The 19211-nt window shown below is 45.5% G+C and overlaps 1 protein-coding gene across 2 annotated transcripts in view; it reads right to left on the bottom strand.

Moving 5' to 3' along the window:
* Positions 1–19211, bottom strand: part of LOC139267456 (probable tubulin polyglutamylase ttll-15) — a 196611-nt gene that overhangs the window by 57687 nt on the left and 119713 nt on the right. For both annotated transcript variants that reach the window (XM_070885808.1, XM_070885807.1), the window contains 2 exons: positions 14671–14755; positions 9605–9683 (listed from right to left, as the gene is read on the bottom strand). In XM_070885808.1, the coding sequence (XP_070741909.1) occupies positions 9605–9683; positions 14671–14755 (164 nt within the window). The remainder of the gene's footprint in view (positions 1–9604; positions 9684–14670; positions 14756–19211) is intronic.

Below are 19211 nucleotides of genomic sequence, written 5' to 3'. Positions count from 1 at the left end.
CCCTTCTCTTCTTCGAAAAACTGCCCTGGGATAACTGAACAGGCAGCCAAGACCTCGGATTAACATCTCATCCGAAAGACAAAACCCCTGACAATGCAACACAATAGGAATTCAACCCATGACCTTCTGACTTAAGGCAAGAGTGCTATCTTTGGGCAATGCAAACATAGGTATTCTATCTACTGGGGTAGCAGTTAATAAGAAATGTAACCACTGTAACTGTGCACAATTTAATCAGAGAGCAGAGAAAGAGATACACACTCAAAGCGGCTGGTTGTGGGAAGGGAGAGATGGGGAGCGGGGAGCCAGGTTCATCGTAATACATAGAGGATGTTTTTTGTAGAATGAGAATCTACAAAATGGATACAAAACCCGTCTTCTTTCCTCACGCACACCTTCCCCATGCTGTAGCAATTTGATCTCTGATTAACCCATATCTTTCCAAGTATTCAGTATTTTTATCCTATTATATGGAATCTAGAAGTTTAACAATAACCAAAGTAAGGCTGACTGGCCTACAATTTCCTGGATTATTCCTTTCCCATTCCTCGAACTGGGATACATCATTCGCCACCCTCTGGTCCTTTTACACAATTCCCATTTCTAAAGATATTTGGAAAATTACCTTTTGAGCTAGTGGGGGCTTGTTTGTGGGATCACTGTTGTTAGTATAGGAAAGAAAGGCTTGCATTTATATCTCATCATACGACATCTCTGAAACGTATTAAAAGGCTTCACATACAAGTGTTACCTTGATGCGCGGGGACTTATTATTTTTGAAAACACAGCAGCAATTTTGCACAAAACAAGATCCCACAAACAGCAATGAGAAGAATGACCAGTGACTGTTTTTTTTGGTGACACTGTTCGGGGGAAGAATGTTAGCTCGGACACCAGGAGAAAATGAGTTTGATGGAGAGAGGAAACGAGCAGGAAAAAAGGGTAAAAAAACAAATGTAAAGGCACTGTGTCTAAATGCACGTAGCATTCGTAACAAAATAGATGAGTTGACGGCACAAATAGATACAAATGGGTATGATCTGATAGCCATTACAGAGACGTGGTTGCAAGGTGACCAAGACTGGGAATTAAATATTATGGGGTATTTCACAATCCGGAAGGACAGACAGAAAGGAAAAGGAGGTGGGGTAGCTCTATTGATAAAGGATGGAATCACTGCAATAGTGAGAAACGATATTGGCTCAAATGATCAGGATGTTAAAACAGTTTGGGTATAGATAAGGAATAATAAGGAGAAAAAGTCACTGGTGGGCGTAGTCTATAGGCCCCCTAACAGTAACAACTCTGTTGGTCGGAATATAAACTAGGAAATAGTGAGGGCTTGTAAAAAGGGAACAGCAATAATCATGGGTGATTTTAACCTCCATATTGATCGGACAAATCAAATTGGTCAGGGTAGCCTTGAGGAAGAGTTCATAGAGTGCATAAGGGACAGGTTCCTTGAGCAGTATGTAACAGAACCAACCAGGGGGCAGGCTATCTTGGATCTGGTCCTGTGTAATGAGACAGGATTAATAACCAATCTCCTAGTAAAGGATCCCCTTGGAATGAGTGATCATAGCATGGTTAAATTTCAAATTCAGATGGAGGGCAAGAAAGTTGTATCTCAAACCAGCACAATAAGCTTAAATAAAGGAGACTAGGAAGGTATGAGGGCAGAGTTGGCTAAAGTGGACTGGGAAAATAGATTAATGTGTAAGACGGTTGATGAACAGTGGCGTATATTTAAGGAGATATTTCACAACTCTCAAGAAAAATATATTCCAGTGAGGAGGAAAGGGTGCAGAGGAAAAGATAGCCATCCGTGGCTAATTAAAAAAATAAAGGACGGTATCCAATTAAAAATAAGGGCATACAAAGTGGCCAAAACTAGTGGGAGGACAGAAGATTGGGAAGCTTTTAAAAGACAGCAAAGAATGACAAAAAAAATGATTAAGAAAGGGAAGATAAACTATGAAAGTAAACTAGCACGAAATATATAAACAAATAACAAGAGTTTCTATAGGTATATAAAAAGGAAAAGAGTGGCTAAAGTAAATGTAAGTCCCTTAGAGGACGAGACCGGGGAATTAGTAATGGGGAACAGGGAGATGGCAGAAACTCTGAACAAATATTTTGTATCAGTATTTATGGTAGAGGACACAATCAATATTCCAACAGTGGATAGTCAAGGGGCTATAGCGGGGGAGGACGGTTGATGAAAAGTGGCATATATTTAACACAAGACATTGAATATTTAACACAATCACTAAGGAGGTGGTGCTCAGTAAGATAATGGGACTAAAGGCGGATAAATCCCCTAGACCTGATGGCTTGCATCCTAGAGTCTTAAGAGAAGTAGCGGCAGAGATAGTGGATGCATTGGTTGTAATTTACCAATCCTCCCTGGATTCTGGGAAGGTCCCAGCAGATTGAAAAACTGCAAATGTAACGCCCCTATTTAAAAAAGGAGGCAGGCAAAAAGCAGGAAACTATAGACCAGTTAGTCTAACATGTGTGGTTGGGAAAATGTTGGAGTCCATTATTAAAGAAGCAGTAGCATAACATTTGGAAAAGCATAATTCGGTCAGGCAGAGTCAACATGATTTATGAAGAGGAAGTCATGTTTGACAAATTTGCTGGAATTCTTTGAGGATATAACGAACAGGGTAGATAAAGGAGAACCAGTGGATGTGGTGTATTTGGACTTCCAGAAGGCATTGACAATGTGCCACATAAAAGGTTACTGTACAAGATAAAAGTTCACGGGGTTGGGGGTAATATATTAGCATGGATAGAGGATTGGCTAACTAACAGAAAACAGACAGTCGGGATAAATGGTTCATTCTCGGGTTGGCAATCAGTAACAAGTGGAGTGCCACAGGGATCAATGCTGGGACCCCAACTATTTACAATCTATATTAACGACTTGGAAGAAAGGATAGAGTGTAATGTAGCCAAGTTTGTTGATGATACAAAGATGGGAGGAAAAGCAATGTGTGAGGAGGACACAAAAAATCTGCAAAAGGACATAGACAGGCTAAGTGAATGGGCAAAAATTTGGCAAATGGAGTATAATGTTGGAAAGTGTAAGGTTTGGCAGAAAAAAAATCAAAGAGCAAGTTATTATTTAAATGGAGAGAGATTGCAAAGTGCTGCAGTACAGTGGGACCTGGGGGTACCTGTGCATGAAACACAGAAGGTTAGTATGCAGGCACAGCAAGTGATCAGGAAGACCAATGGAATCTAGGCCTTTATTGCAAAGGGGATGGAGTATAAGAACATAAGAAATAGGAACAGGAGTAGGCCATACGGCCCCTCGAGCCTGCTCCGCCATTCAATAAGATCATGGCTGATCTAATCATGGACTCAGCTCCACTTCCCCGCCCGCTCCCCATAACCCCTTATCATTTAAGAAACTGTCTATTTCGGTCTTAAATTTATTTAATGTCCCAGCTTCCACAGCTCTCTGAGGCAACGAATTCCACAGATTTACAAGCCTCAGAGAAGAAATTTCTCCTCATCTGTTTTAAATGGGCGGTCCCTTATTCTAAGATCATGCCCTCTAGTTCTAGTCTCCCCCATCAGTGGAAGCATCCTCTCTGCATCCAAATTGTCAAGCCCCCTCATAATCTTATACGATTTGATAAGATCACCTCTCATTCTTCTGAATTCCAATGAGTAGAGGCCCAACCTACTCAACCTTTCCTCATAAGTCAACACTCTCATCCCCAGAATAAACCTAGTGAACCTTCTCTGAACTGACTCCAAAGCAAGTATATCCTTTCGCAAGTATGGAAACCAAAACTGCACGCAGTATTCCAGATGTGGCCTCACCAATACCTTGTATAGCTGTAGCAAGACTTCCCTGCTTTTATACTCCATCCCCTTTGCAATAAAGGCCAAGATACTATTGGCCTTCCTGATCACTTGCTGTACCTGCATACTATCCTTTTGTGTTTCATGCACAAGTACTCCCAGGTCCCGCTGCACTGCGGCACTTCGCAATCTTTCTCCATTTAAATAATAACTTGCTCTTTGATTTTTTCTGCTAAAGTGCATGACCTCACATTTTCCAACATTATACTCCATCTGCCAAATTTTTGCCCACTCACTTAGCCTGTCTATGTCCTTTTGCAGATTTTTTGTGTCCTCCTCACACATTGTTTTTCCTCCCATCTTTGTATCATCAGCAAACTTGGCTACATTACACTCAGTCCCCTCTTCCAAGTCATTAATATAGTTGGGGTCCCAGCACTGATCCTTGCGTCGGCGGCAGTCGGGAGCAGCGTCGAGGAGGTCCGTTGGTGAGGCCTATAAAAGGCACAGCAGGGAGTCCGGGGCCCAGCGTCGGGAGCAGCATCGAGGAGGTCCGTTGGTGAGGCCTATAAAAGGCGAGCCGGGGCAGCTACAGGGAGAAGGCAAAAAAGAAGTCGAAAGAAACAGAAAGTTGACGTCACAGTCAAGGGGGTAAGTGATTGGCTGGTGAGTGGTGATTAGTTTTTCTTTTTTCTCTTCTATAACAGTGAGTAAACTTTAACATTGTTGTTGCCTATCTAAGGGTTAAGTCATGGCAGGACAGCTCGGTCACGTGTTATGCTCCTCCTGTACCATGTGGGAACTCGGGGACGACATCAGTGTTCCTGACGACTACGTGTGCGGGAAGTGTATCCGCCTCCAGCTCCTGACGGACCGCGTTGCGGAGTTGGAGCTGAGGGTGGATTCACTCTGGAGCATCCACGATGCTGAGAATGACGTGAGTAGCATGTGTAGCGAGTTGGTCGTACCGCAGGGAAAGGGTCCACAGCCAGATAGGGAATGGAAGACCAGCAGGAAGGGTAGTGCAATGAAGGTAGTGCAGGGGTCCCCTGTGGTCATTCCCCTGCAAAACAGATACACTGCTTTGTGTACTGTTGGGGGGGATGACTCATCAGGGAAGGGCAGCAGCAGCCAAGTTCATGGCACCGTGGCTGGCTCTGTTGCACAGCAGGGCAGGAAAAAGAGTGGGAGAGCGATAGTGATAGGGGATTCAATTGTAAGGGGAATAGATAGGCGTTTCTGCGGCTGCAACCGAGACTCCAGGATGGTATGTTGCCTCCCTGGTGCAAGGGTCAAGGATGTCTCGGAGCGGGTGCAGGACATTCTGAAAATGGAGGGAGAACAGCCAGTTGTCGTGGTGCACATTGGTACCAACGACATAGGTAAAAAAAGGGATGAGGTCCTACGAAACGAATTTAAGGAGCTAGGAGCTAAATTAAAAACTAGAACCTCAAAAGTAATAATCTCGGGATTGTTACCAGCGCCACGTGCTAGTCAGAGTAGGAATCGCAGGATAGCACAGATGAATACGTGGCTTGAGCAGTGGTGCAGCAGGGAGGGATTCAAATTCCAGGGGCATTGGAACCGGTTCTGGGGGAGGTGGGACCAGTACAAACCGGACGGTCTGCACCAGGGCAGGACCGGAACCAATGTCCGAGGGGGAGTGTTTGCTAGTGCTGTTGGGGAGGAGTTAAACTAATATGGCAGGGGGATGAGAGCCAATGCAGGGAGACAGAGGGAAACAAAAAGGAGACAAAAGCAAAAGACAGAAAGGAGATGAGGAAAAGTGGAGGGCAGAGAAACCCAAAGCAAAGAACAAAAAGGGCCAATGTACAGCAAAATTCTAAAAGGACAAAGGGTGTTAAAAAAACAAGCCTGAAGGCTTTGTGTCTTAATGCAAGGAGTATCCGTAATAAGGTGGATGAATTAACTGTGCAAATAGATGTTAACAAATATGATGTGATTGGGATTACAGAGACGTGTACAGAGACGTGGCTCCAGGATGATCAGGGCTGGGAACTCAACATCCAGGGGTATTCAACATTCAAGAAGGATAGAATAAAAGGAAAAGGAGGTGGGGTAGCATTGCTGGTTAAAGAGGAGATTAATGCAATAGTTAGGAAGGACATTAGCTTGGATGATGTGGAATCTATATGGGTAGAGCTGCAGAACACCAAAGGGCAAAAAATGTTAGTGGGAGTTGTGTACAGACCTCCAAACAGTAGTAGTGATGTTGGGGAGGGCATCAAACAGGAAATTAGGGGTGCATGCAATCAGGGTGCAGCAGTTATAATGGATGACTTTAATATGCACATAGATTGGGCTAACCAAACTGGAAGCAATACAGTGGAGGAGAATTTCCTGGAGTGCATAAGGGATGGTTTTCTAGACCAATATGTCGAGGAACCAACTAGGGGAGAGGCCATCTTAGACTGGGTGTTGTGTAATGAGAGAGGATTAATTAGCAATCTCGTTGTGCGAGGCCCCTTGGGGAAGAGTGACCATAATATGGTGGAATTCTGCATTAGGATGGAGAATGAAACAGTTAATTCAGAGACCATGGTCCAGAGCTTAAAGAAGGGTAACTTTGAAGGTATGAGGCGTGAATTGGCTAGGATAGATTGGCGAATGATACTTAAGGGGTTGACTGTGGATGGGCAATGGCAGACATTTAGAGACCGCATGGATGAACTACAACAATTGTACATTCCTGTCTGGAGTAAAAATAAAAAAGGGAAGGTGGCTCAACTGTGGCTATCAAGAGAAATCAGGGATAGTATTAAAGCCAAGGAAGTGGCATACAAATTGGCCAGAAAGAGCAACGAACCCGGGGACTAGGAGAAATTTAGAACTCAGCAGAGGAGGACAAAGGGTTTGATTAGGGCAGGGAAACTGGAGTACGAGAAGAAGCTTCCAGGGAACATTAAGACGGATTGCAAAACTTTCTATAGATATGTAAAGAGAAAAAAGTTAGTAAAGACAAACATATGTCCCCTGCAGTCAGAATCAGGAGAAGTCATAACGAGGAACAAAGAAATGGCGGACCAATTGAACAAGTACTTTGGTTCGGTATTCACTAAGGAGGACACAAACAACCTTCCGGATATAAAAGGGGTCAGAGGGTCTAGTAAGGAGGAAAAACGGAGGGAAATCTTTATAGTTGGGAAATTGTGTTGGGGAAATTAATGGGATTGAAGGCCGATAAATCCCCAGGGCCTGATGGACTGCATCCCAGAGTACTTAAGGAGGTGCCTTGGAAATAGCGGATGCATTGACAGTCATTTTCCAACATTCCATTGACTCTGGATCAGTTCCTATTGAGTGGAGGGTAGCCAGTGTAACCCCACTTTTTAAAAAAGGAGGGAGAGAGAAAACAGGGAATTATAGACCGGTCAGCCTGACATCGGTAGTGGGTAAAATGATGGAATCAATTATTAAGGATGTCATAGCAGCGCATTTGGAAAGAGGTGACATGATAGGTCCAAGTCAGCATGGATTTGTGAAAGGGAAATCATGCTTGACAAATCTTCTAGAATTTTTTGAGGATGTTTCCAGTAGAGTGGACAAGGGAGAACCAGTTGATGTGGTATATTTGGACTTTCAGAAGGCTTTCGACAAGGTCCCACACAAGAGATTAATGTGCAAAGTTAAAGCACATGGGATTGGGGGTAGTGTGCTGACATGGATTGAGAACTGGTTGTCAGCCAGAAAGCAAAGAGTAGGAGTAAATGGGGACTTTTCAGAATGGCAGGCAGTGATTAGTGGGGTACCGCAAGGTTCTGTGCTGGGGCCCCAGCTATTTACACTGTACATTAATGATTTAGACGAGGGGATTAAATGTAGTATCTCCAAATTTGCGGATGACTCTAAGTTGGGTAGCAGTGTGAGCTGCGAGGAGGATGCTATGAGGCTGCAGAGCAACTTGGATAGGTTAGGTGAGTGGGCAAATGCATGGCAGATGAAGTATAATGTGGATAAATGTGAGGTTATCCACTTTGGTGGTAAAAACAGAGAGACAGACTATTATCTGAATGGTGACAGATTAGGAAAAGAGGAGGTGCAACGAGACCTGGGTGTCATGGTACATCAGTCATTGAAGGTTGGCATGCAGGTACAGCAGGCGGTTAAGAAAGCAAATGGCATGTTGGCCTTCATAGCGAGGGGATTTGAGTACAGGGGCAGGGAGGCGTTGCTACAGTTGTACAGGGCCTTGGTGAGGCCACACCTGGAGTATTGTGTACAGTTTTGGTCTCCTAAACTGAGGAAGGACATTCTTGCTATTGAGGGAGTGCAGCGTAGGTTCACCAGACTGATTCCCGGGATGGCGGGACTGACCTATCAAGAAAGACTGGATCAACTGGGCTTGTATTCACTGGAGTTCAGAAGAATGAGAGGGGACCTCATAGAAACGTTTAAAATTCTGACGGGTTTAGACAGGTTAGATGCAGGAAGAATGTTCCCAATGTTGGGGAAGTCCAGAACCAGGGGTCACAGTCTAAGGATAAGGGGTAAGCCATTTAGGACCGAGATGAGGAGAAACTTCTTCACCCAGAGAGTGGTGAACCTGTGGAATTCTCTACCACAGAAAGTTGTTGAGGCCAATTCACTAAATATATTCAAAAAGGAGTTAGATGAAGTCCTTACTACTAGGGGGATCAAGGGGTATGTCGAGAAAGCAGGAATGGGGTACTGAAGTTGCATGTTCAGCCATGAACTCATTGAATGGCATGCAGGCTAGAAGGGCCGAATTGCCTACTCCTGCACCTATTTTCTATGTTTCTATGTTTCACCCCACTAGTTACTGGTTGCCAACCAGAGAATGAACCATTTATCCCCACTCTCTGTTCTCTGTTAGTTAGCCAATCCTCTATCCATGCTAATATATTATCCCCAACCCCGTGAACTTTTATCTTGTGCAGTAACCTTCTGAAAGCAGGGAAGTCTTGCTGCAGTTATACAGGGTATTGGTGAAGCCACACCTGGAATACTGCATACAGTTTTGGTTTCCATATTTACGAAAGGAAAGGCTTTGGAGGTAGTTCAGGGAAGGTTCACCAGGTTGATTCCGGAGATGAGGGGGTCGACTTATGAGGAAAAGTTGAGGAGGTTGGGCCTCCATTCATTGAAATTCAGAAGAATGAGAGGTGATCTTATCGAAATATATAAGATTATGAGGGGGCTTGACAAGGCGGATGCAGAGAGGATGTTTCCACTGATAGGGGAATATGCAAACTCGGGGGCATAATCTTAGAGTAAGAGGCCCCCCCCATTTAAAATTGAGATGAGGAGGCAGTTCTTCTCTCAGAGGGTTGTAAATCTGTGGAATTCGCTGCCTCAGAGAGCTGTGGAAGCTGGGACATTGAATAAATTTAAAACAGTGATAAACAGTTTCTTAACCGATAAGGGATTTAGGGGTTATTGGGAGCGGACAGGGAAGTGGACCCGAGTCCATATTCGGATCAGCCATGATCATATTAAATGGCGGAGCGGGCTCGAGGGGTCGTCTGGTCTACTTCTGTTCCTATTTTTTATGTTCTTACATCTCTGTTCTTCTCACATCATGCCATAGGATTCTGAACATCCATCTGAACAGGCAGATGGGATATTGGTTTAATGCCTTCCCTGAAGAGACAATACCTCTGACAATATAGTATTTCTTTGGCCTAGACTATGAGCTCAAGTCCTGGAGTGGGGCTCAAACCTACCATCTTCTGACTCGGAGACAAGCGTGCCACCAGCGAAACCAAATTAATAGCATTAAGGCATCATCAAATGAAGCACTTACCACGTTTCTGCAGATAGAAGTTCAGGGATTGTTTGTGGCTGAACTTCATGTGGTTGTAAGCAGTCTGTAATGATGGCATCTGAATAAAGATAAACAAAGTCTGACTATGTGTCTTGTATGTAGACCATGTGTACTAACAGTATAGTCACATAAGGTGTGCCACCAGAGGTCACTGTGGTGGGAGACCCGAGGGTCACCTGCATAGGTGTGCAGGGCCCAGTATGCTTGTGCCTGACTCTGGAGTTACAATAAATGGAACTAAGGTCACAACAGCTCAAGTACAATACTAGACCTCGTGGAGTCATTCATAAGAGTATTAAAGACATAACAACCGGCGAAGAGATTACGAAGTTTCACGCAAAAATGACTAATGTTGGTGCATTAGAAAAGTTCTCAGAGGGTGAAGATTGGGAAGCCTTTACGGAGCGGCTCGACCAATATTTTGTAGCAAACGACCTGGTAGACGATGATCCGGCCACGCTGGCAGATAAGCGCAGAGCTATCCTGTTGACCAGTTGTGGGCCCGCGGTCTACGGCCTCGTCAGGGACTTGCTTGCACCAGAGAAAACAACGACCAAGTCATTGCTGAAAGTGCTAATTCGGGACCAATTCAAACCGAAGGAGAGCATTCTCATGGCCAGGCATCGATTTTATACACACTGTCGCCCCGAGGGCCAGGAAATCGCAAAGTACGCTGCCGACCTTAGGAGGCTGGCAGGACCGTGTGAATTCGGCTTATCCCTTGCGTTGCGGGACGTCTTCGTAATTAGCATTGGTCTTGAGGCCCTTCTTCACAGGCTATTGTCTGCCGAAACCACCATCACTCTGCAGAAAACCATCAGCATCAGCCAGGCGTTCATGACCTCAAGTTGCAGCTCCAAGCAGGTGATGACTCACTCTCAGGACTTAAACCCAGCAAGTACTGTAAATAGAATGGCAGCTTTCAAAGGTAGAACTGTTGAATGTGAATCTGCCCAGGGCAGACCGTACAGGCGCCCCCACCCGAGTCCTTTAACTCAGAGTCTGCCGAGGGGTGCAAGCGTAAGTCAAGTAGCACCAGGCTGGTGTTGCGGAGGTAATCACAGGGCTCATCAGTGTCGGTTCAGAGACTATGTGTGCAAAGGCTGCAGCACAAAGAGCCACATCCAGCGAATGTGCAAAAGATCTGTGACTCACCACGTGGAAGAGGAGTCAGCAGATGGCTGTGAATCCAGCGTGGATTACGAGGAGATGGCTAGAGAGGCAGCTCAGTCCCAGGACGAAGTGTATGGAGTATATACCTGCACCACAGATTGTCCTCCAGTGATAATGGAAGTCGAGATAAATGGCGTTACAGTCTTCATGGAAGTGGACACGGGGATGAGTCAGTCAGTAATGAGCCAGGAAGCCTTTGAGAGTCTATGGAACCATCAAGCTGAATGACCCAAGAATGACCCGGTTCAGGCAAAGCTGCGCACCGACACCAAGGAACTGATATCAGTTGTTGGTACTGTGGATGTAAGTATATCCCATAATGGCACGGTGCACAATTTACCATTGTGGATTGTTTCAGGTGATTGCTTCAGGAAGAAGATGGATGGGGAAGATTCATTGGAACTGGGAAGACTTCATCCCTCCAGCGATCGACGTCCCCCGTGCTCAGAGACAGAGCAAGCCCCCACCTTCGGTTGGACCAGGCACCGGAGAGCAGATCCGAGCAGCCCCCGAGTCACAGACCGCTCATCACGACTGCGTGGCGATGATCCGGCCGAGACGACCCGAATGCACCTTCCCGGTTTCAGTGGCAGGATTCCTGGGGAGGAAGATTGGATCCGAGGGCTCCTTCCCAGCTTCAGCGGCAGAATCCCTGGGAAAGAAGATTGCGGCAGTCGACATCGCGGACAGGGAAAAGATGGCAACCAAACCACGAGGAGAAGCGCTAATGGAGGAACAACATATGATTCCATGCAAGGAAGACGATTGGGGTAAAAGTAGTAAGGCCATTTTAAAGGAGGCCAGCAACCCGCCATTTTTGAATGAACTGCTTGAAATTGTAACCAATGTAAAAATCCAGCTGTAACGAGCAAAATGTTGAGCGATGTCGGGTGCAAATTGCAATCAGCCAATGTAGCGGGCGAACACCTAACGGTCGTATACAGGTCCAGCGGGCTACCCAATGCTGTAACCTGCGTCCCCGGGACCAGACCGATGTACCATAAAGTGTCCCCACAGCTGACAGAAGTAGACAAGCTGCAGAGTAAACGATCCCCGGAGAGCAGAGACACCGGTAGCAATACCCTGCCTCAGATCGGTTTAACATTGCAGGCACCCGATGGCATGAACCACCACGGGCCAGAAACAGTAAACTGCACCTATGCTCGCAGTTGGCTACCATCGCCCACCACCCGAGTGGAAAAGGTGCAGCCCACAAACCCACTCACCACCACGGCAATGCCCAAGACCGAAGGGTCACCCGCAACGGCTCCTCCGAACGGGACCTGAACCAGCCAGGATCCCAAATCAGAGAGTGCTCACAACGGTGCCCTCAAGGAAAGTGAGTCAGCATTCCCCTGCGAACTGCTAGACAAGACGAGGCAGCCCCACCGTCGCTTAGACGAAACGCTCACTCGCTCAGACTGCTTCCCAGGGAGCAGCAATGACACTGTGCAAACAAAAAGGACAGAGAGATCACAGACACATCAGCTGTCTTTGGGCCTGCCCGACACTAGGAGTAACGGCAAGAGCCCTGAGCTCGGGCAACGCGAGCAAAATGAGCTCACCTCGCCCACAGACCCACTAGCATGGGATGCTGCACCGCCACCAGACGACCCGGATCTCATCCGGCCGTGCTGGAACTGGACTGTCCTTGTGTAACTGTACTAATATACCTGTACTGATCATGTAAATGTCCCACACAAAAAGAAACGCAACTGTGATCCACCCAACAAATGTACCAAGATGTAAATGTAAAACCCATGTGATGAACTTGAATGCAACTTACATGTAACAGGCCATTACATGATCTCTGTGTGGGGGGGAGAATGGAATAGTCATGGACTCACAACCAGAAACCACTGGGACCTCCACTGGCAACAAATCTCATTACCAACCCACCCAAGCTAGAAGCGACCCTCCAATGGTCAACCAGGAAGACCAAAGCCCAGGTCACCATCAGTGTACGAGTCAATTTGCATTAAAGACTTGGGGGGAAGTGATGTCATGTATGTAGACCATGTGTACTAACTGTATAGTCACATAAGGTGTGAAACATAGAAACATAGAAAATAGGTGCAGGAGTAGTTCATTTGGCCATTTCGAGCCTGCGTCACCATTCAATATGATCATGGCTGATCACGCAACTTCAGTACCCCATTCCTGCTTTCTCTCCATACCCCTTGATCCCTTTAGCCATAAGGGTCACATCTAACTCCCATTTGAATATATCTAACGAACTGGCCTCAACAACTCTCTGCGGTAGAGAATTCCACAGGTTCACAATTCTCTGAGTGAAGCAGTTTCTCCTCATCTCAGTCCTAAATGGCTTACCCCTTAGCCTTAGACTGTCCCCCCTGGTTCTGGACTTCCCCAACTTCGGGAACATTCTTCCTGCATCTAACCTGTCCAATCCCGTCAGAATTTTATATGTGCTACCAGAGGGCACTGCGGTGGGAGACCTGAGGGGCACCTGTATAGGTGTGCAGGGCCCAGTATAAAAGGCTGCCCACCATGCTTGTGCCTCACTCTGGAGTTACAATAAATGGGGTTAAGGTCACAACAGCTCAAGTACAATACTAGACCTCGTGGTGTCATTCATAAGAGTATTAAAGACATAACACTATGTGTTGTCACTTGACAGACATTAGGCTCCTAAAGAGCATCTTGATTTAATAAATGATTTCTCTGGAGCACATTGGATTCTCTTCAGTGAGAACCTGCACTCAGCAGCTCAACGATGTGAATTCATTGTAAAAAAAATGTTTCCAAGTTGTGTGAGCTTGCACCCACACTCCCACCTGCTGGCTGATGGATGACAGGCCTGCTATAGTTGGAAAGAGCCCGGCAAAGGGCGAGGAATTTGAAAGGATGGCTATACCGAACCATAGAAGATTACATCACTGAAGGAGGCCTTTTGGCCCACTGTGTCGACACCAGCTCTTTGCAAAAGAATCCAAAATTAAACCTGCTGCTCTGCCCTGTAGCCCTGTATCATTGTCTACTTTAAATATTTATTCAATTTTCCTTTAAAAGATGCAATGTTCTCAGTTTAACCATTTCCTGGTGCTGTTGATTGAGAGAAGAATGTTGGCCAAAACACCAAAAGCTCCTTCTTCAAGTAAGAAAGAAAGAATTTGCATTTCTATAGCACCTATCACAACCTCATAATGTACCAAAACACTTTACAGCAATGAAGTACCTATTGAAATGTAGTCAGACGGGGTAGCCAACTTGTACACAGCAAGGTCCTACAAACAGCAATGAGCAACTAGATAATCTGTTTTAGTGATGTTGAGTGAGGGATAAATATTGGCCAGGACACCTCTCCTGCTCTTCTTCAAAAAGTGCCATTTTACAATTGATATTTTACATCCACCTGAGAGGTCAGAGGGACCTCAGTTTAACATCTCGTCCAGAAGACAGAAACTTCAACAGTGCAGTACTCCCTCAGTACTACATTGAAGTGTCAGCCTAGATTATGCACTCTAGTCTCTATAGGTGGAGGGCTTGAACCCATAACCTTCTGACTAAGATGAGAGCACTAACATTGATCCTTACACCTTAATAAATCGTCTCATGGGATCTTTAGTTTCCACTTCAACAGCCAGAGCTAGCGAACAGGGATTCAGTTTAACAGCATCAACAATGCAGCATACCTCAGTTCTGCACCAAAGTGGCAGCCTGGATCATATGCTCAAATCTTGGAGTCAGACAAGTTCACAACCTTCTGACTCAGAGATGAGAGTGCTGCATTTAAGGATGTAAATCAGAACTTAGTGCACTTTCCCTTTAGGCTTCTCAACTGCCTGCGGGAGGATTAAAAATGTAATATCTCTACGCCTGCGCTCTGTGTAAAAGGGATTCACACTCACCTCCCAGGTCGGGGTGTAATCGTCTGCTACAACATATTTTTTCACATCTGTCGGATCAAAGGGGTAATACTCATGGCTGCAAAATCTTAGAAAAAGCAGAAATACAAATCAGAGACTGTCCAGAATTTGAGATACACTCACAGAGAGAGTAAAGGTGGAAATTATCTCCTGTTTCAATTCAAACTGCTTTGGGCTCCAAAGATCCCCTGCCCCTCCCCAACATCTCGCCCAGAGTACACACGTACTAACCTATTTTTCTCCAACACGCAAGTCGTAGCTAAACAAAGTAACATACGATAAAAGGAGAAAAAGTAGACAGGTCTGTCAGCATTTGTAAAGCGAAGACAGTTGAATGTTTCCTCTTCTGATGCTGACAGACCTGTCTTACGTCCGAGTATAAAGAAGTGAATATGTTGGGCAGTGAGTAGCACATTGTCTTTTCAGCTCTGCGATCTGGGTTTGAGTCTATCCCAACCTCTCTGTTGGCCATCAGGGTCCGATGTGAAATGAGGCTGGGGGAGGTGCAAGCCAATTGAGCCCACAACACAAAACCATCTACAATTCAGCAGAAACTTTCGCTGAGAAACACTACAAAGATAGCGAGCGAAGGAAGTAGATGGAGATCTAATTGGCCAATAGGATGACATTCTGAATCTGGGTTTAGGACACCTTATTGGGGCAGAAAAGGGTCAGCTTCATCCTATATCTAACTCAATCTGAGAATCCTGGCATAGTGGGCGGGGAAACAAAAGTGCTCCATTCCTCATCACAGACGTCTCTCACCTTGATAACAGAAAAATCCAACCCCCCAGCTGTTGAAAAAAAATAAAAGAAATCTGGCACCCTCACATAGAAACATAGAAAATAGGTGCAGGAGTAGGCCATTCGGCCCTTCGAGCCTGCACCACCATTCGATAAGATCATGGCTGATCATTCCCTCAGTACCCCTTTCCTGCTTTCTCTCCATACCACTTGATCCCCTTAGCCGTAAGGGCTGGAGTGTATGTAGGTATCTTTAGTAATGACTCCATGAGGCAGGATATGATACTTAAACTGTCCTTTATTTGCAGCTCCTGAGCGCCCACAACAAGCCGTGAGTTACCTTTTATATTGGGTTACCTGCCGTGTGCAGGCAACCCTTAGGTCTCCAGCAGTAGCACCCTCTGGTGTACCGGTAAGGTGTGTGCAGTATAAGGGTACATTCAATGTGGCATAACAGTGTTACAGACATCACACAGTAAACAGGCATGCACACGCTACAAGGGCCATATCTAACTCCCGCTTAATATATCCAATGAATTGGCATCAACAACTCTCTGCGGCAGAGGATTCCACAGGTTAACAACTCTCTGAGTGAAGAAGTTTCTCCTCATCTCAGTCCTAAATGGCTTACCCCTTATCCTTAGACTGTGTCCCCTGGTTCTGGACTTCCCCAACATCGGAAACATTCTTCCTGCATCTAAACTGTCCAGTCCCGTCAGAATTTTATATATTTCTATGAGATCCCCTCTCATCTTTCTAAACTCCAGTGAATACAAGCCCAGTCGATCCAGTCTCTCCTCATATATCAGTCCAGCCATCCCAGGAATCAGTCTGGTGAACCTTCGCTGCACTCCCTCAATAGCAAGAAGGTCCTTCCTCAGATTAGGAGACCAAAACTGAACACAATATTCCACGTGAGGCCTCACCAAGGCCCTGTACAACTGCAGTAAGACCTCCCTGCTCCTATACTCAAATTCCCTAGCTATGAAGGCCAACATACCATTTGCCTTCTTCACTGCCTGCTGTACCTGCATGCCAACTTTCAATGACTGATGAACCATGACACTCAGGTCTCGTTGCACCTTCCCTTTTCCTAATCTGCCACCATTCAGATAATATTCTGTCTTCGCGTTTTTGCCCCCAAAGTGGATAACCTCACATTTATCCACATTATACTGCATCTGCCATGCATTTGCCCACTCAGCTAACCTGTCCAAGTCACCCTGCAGCCTCTTAGCGTCCCCCTCACAGCTCACACTGTCACCCAGTTTAGTGTCATCTGCAAACTTGGAGATATTACACTCAATTCCTTCATCTAAATCATTGATGTATATTGTAAATAGCTGGGGTCCCAGCACTGAGCCCTGCAGCACTCCACTAGTCATTGCCTGCCATTCTGAAAAGGACCCGTTTATCCCGACTCTCTGCTTCCTGTCTGCCAACCAGTTCTCTATCCACGTCAGTATATTACCCCCAATACCATGTGCTTTGATTTTGCACACCGATCTCTTGTGTGGGAACTTTTCAAAAGCCTTCTGAAAGTCCAAATACACCACATCCATTGGTTCTTCCTTGTCCAATCTATTAGTTACATCCTCAAAAAATTCCAGATTTGTCAAGCATGATTTCCCCTTCATAAATCCATGCTGACTTGGACCGATCCTGTCACTGCTTTCCAAATGTGCTGCTTGTTGTATATCTGTAAAGCATGCACTCCCATGTTCCGCTACTAGGGAGCTCATCCCCTGAAGTCTCAAGGGTTCCCAGCATCCCTTGGGAGCGCTGTATATAAGTCGGCCCCAAAGGCCTGTTCCTGACTCTGGAGTGTCTTATTAAAGACTGAGGTCACTGTTACTTCAACCTCACTGTGTGCAGCCTCATCTGTGTTAGGAACGCAATACTGCTATTTCATCTTTAATAATTGATTCCAACATTTTCCTCACTACTGATGTCAGGCTAACCGGTCTATAATTACCCACTTTCTCTCACCCCCCCCCACCCTTTTTTTAAAAGTGGTGTTACATTAGCTACCATCAGTCCATTGGAACTGATCCAGAGCTGATAAGACTGTTGGAAAATGATCACCAATGCATCCACTATTTCTAGGGCCACTTCCTTAAGTACTCTGGGATGCAGACTATCAGGCCCGGGGGATTTATCGGCCTTCAATCTCATCAATTTCCCTAACACAGTTTCCCGCCTAATAAGGATATCCTTCAGTTCCTCCTTCTCACTAGACCCTTGGTCCCCTAGTACTTCCGGAAGGTTATTTGTGTCTTCCTTCGTGAAGACAGAACCAAAGTATTTGTTCAATTGGTCTGCCATTTCTTTGTTCCCCATCATAAATTCACCTGAATCTGACTGCAAGGGACCTACGTTTGTCTTCGCCAATCTTTTTCTCTTCACATATCTATAGAAGCTTTTGCAGTCAGTTTTTATGTTCCCGTAAGCTTCTTCTCGTACTCTATTTCCCCCCTCTTAATTAAACCCTTTGTCCTCCTCTGCTGAATTCTAATTTTCTCCCAGTCCTCAGGTTTGCTGCTTTTTCTGGCCAATTTATATGCCTCTTCCTTGGATTTAACACTATCCTTAATTTCCCTTGTTAGCCACGGTTGAGCCACCTTCCCCATTTTATTTTTACTCCAGACAGGGATGTACAATTGTTGAAGTTCATCAATGTGATCTTTAAATGTTTGCCATTTAAGTATCATTCGTCAGTCTATTCTAGCCAATTCACGTCTCAAACCATCGAAGTTACCTTTCCTTAAGTTCAGGACCCTAGTTTCTGGATTAACTGGGCCACTCTCCAACTTAATAAAGAATTCTACTATGTTATGGTCACTCTTCCCCAAGGAGCCTCGCACAACAAGATTGCTAATTAGTCCTTGCTCATTACACATCACCCAGTCTAGGATGGCCAGCTCCCTGGTTGGTTCCTCGACATATTGATCGAGAAAACCATCGCTAATACACTCCAGGAAATCCTCCTACACCGCATTGCTACCAGTTTGGTTAGCCCAATCAATATGTAGATTACAGTCACCCATGATAACTGCTGTACCTTTATTGCATGCATCCCTAGTTTCCTGTTTGATGCTGCCCCCAACCTCACTACTACTGTTTGGTGGTCTGTACACAACTCCCACTAGCGTTTTCTGCCCTTTGGTATTGTGTAGCTACACCGATACCGATTCCACATCATCCAAGCTAACGTCCTTTCTTACTATTGCATTAATTTACTCTTTAACTAGCAATGCCACCCCGCCTCCTTTTTCTTTCTGTCTATCCTTCCTAAATGTTGAATACCCTTGGATGTTGAGTTCCCAGCCTTGGTCACCCTGGAGCCATGTCACCGTGAAGCCAATTACATCATACCCGTTAACTGCTATCTGCGTAGTTCAATCGTCCACCTTATTCCGAATACTCCTCGCATTGAAGCACAGAGCCTTCAGGCTTGTCTTTCTAACACACTTTGCCCCTTTAGAATTTTGCTGTAATGTGACCCTTTTGGCTTTTTGCCTTAGGTTTCTCTGCCCTCCACTTTTACTTTTCTTCATTCTATCTTTTGCTTCTGCCCCGATTCTACTTCCCTCTGTCTCCCTGCATAGGTTCCCATCCCCCTGCCATATTAGTTTAACTCCTCCCCAACAGCACTAGCAAACACTCCTCCTTGGACATTGGTTCCACCTGCCCCAGAACCGGTTCCAATGTCCCAGGAATTTGAATCCCTCCCTTCTGCACCACTCCTCAAGCCACGTATTCATCGGAGCTATCCTGCG

The sequence above is a fragment of the Pristiophorus japonicus genome, chromosome 7 (genome assembly GCF_044704955.1).
Source record: "Pristiophorus japonicus isolate sPriJap1 chromosome 7, sPriJap1.hap1, whole genome shotgun sequence".
Classification (NCBI taxonomy): Eukaryota; Metazoa; Chordata; class Chondrichthyes; family Pristiophoridae; genus Pristiophorus; species Pristiophorus japonicus.
Note: the sequence above shows the minus strand (reverse complement) of the source record. Positions and strands in the feature narration are given on the sequence as shown.